The 276-nt window shown below is 42.0% G+C and overlaps 1 protein-coding gene across 1 annotated transcript in view; it reads right to left on the bottom strand.

Annotated features, from left to right (window-relative positions):
* The window catches only part of LOC119589241, a gene marked incomplete in the record, with an annotated part of 6880 nt that overhangs the window by 1085 nt on the left and 5519 nt on the right, over positions 1-276 (bottom strand). Inside the window, 1 exon segment of the mRNA XM_037937853.1 lies at positions 133-271. Within this exon segment, the coding sequence (XP_037793781.1) occupies positions 133-271 (139 nt within the window).

Below are 276 nucleotides of genomic sequence, written 5' to 3'. Positions count from 1 at the left end.
GTACAAGACTTCAAGGAAAATGCAGCATTAATCAAATCAAAGGACAGTTTCAAAACAAATGTATGCTTCAGTATACAGATATATCAGAAGCATTCTCATCAACAGTCTCAAATAATTTTCACTTCTACTGACTATGTGCAGAGCGTGAGGAAAGTTGGGTCTCTCTCGCTCAATGGACAAGTGCTGGTTGAAGTTCCTGTGGGGATGCAGGAAATGGGGGCAACGTGGGATCTGACAGGCATTACGTACTAGAAGCAGCCTCTCATCATATCTGAA

This window comes from Penaeus monodon, chromosome 25 (assembly GCF_015228065.2).
Source record: "Penaeus monodon isolate SGIC_2016 chromosome 25, NSTDA_Pmon_1, whole genome shotgun sequence".
NCBI lineage: Eukaryota > Metazoa > Arthropoda > Malacostraca > Decapoda > Penaeidae > Penaeus > Penaeus monodon.
The sequence above is the reverse complement of the archived record's forward strand: the minus strand, read 5'-3'. Positions and strand labels throughout refer to the sequence as shown.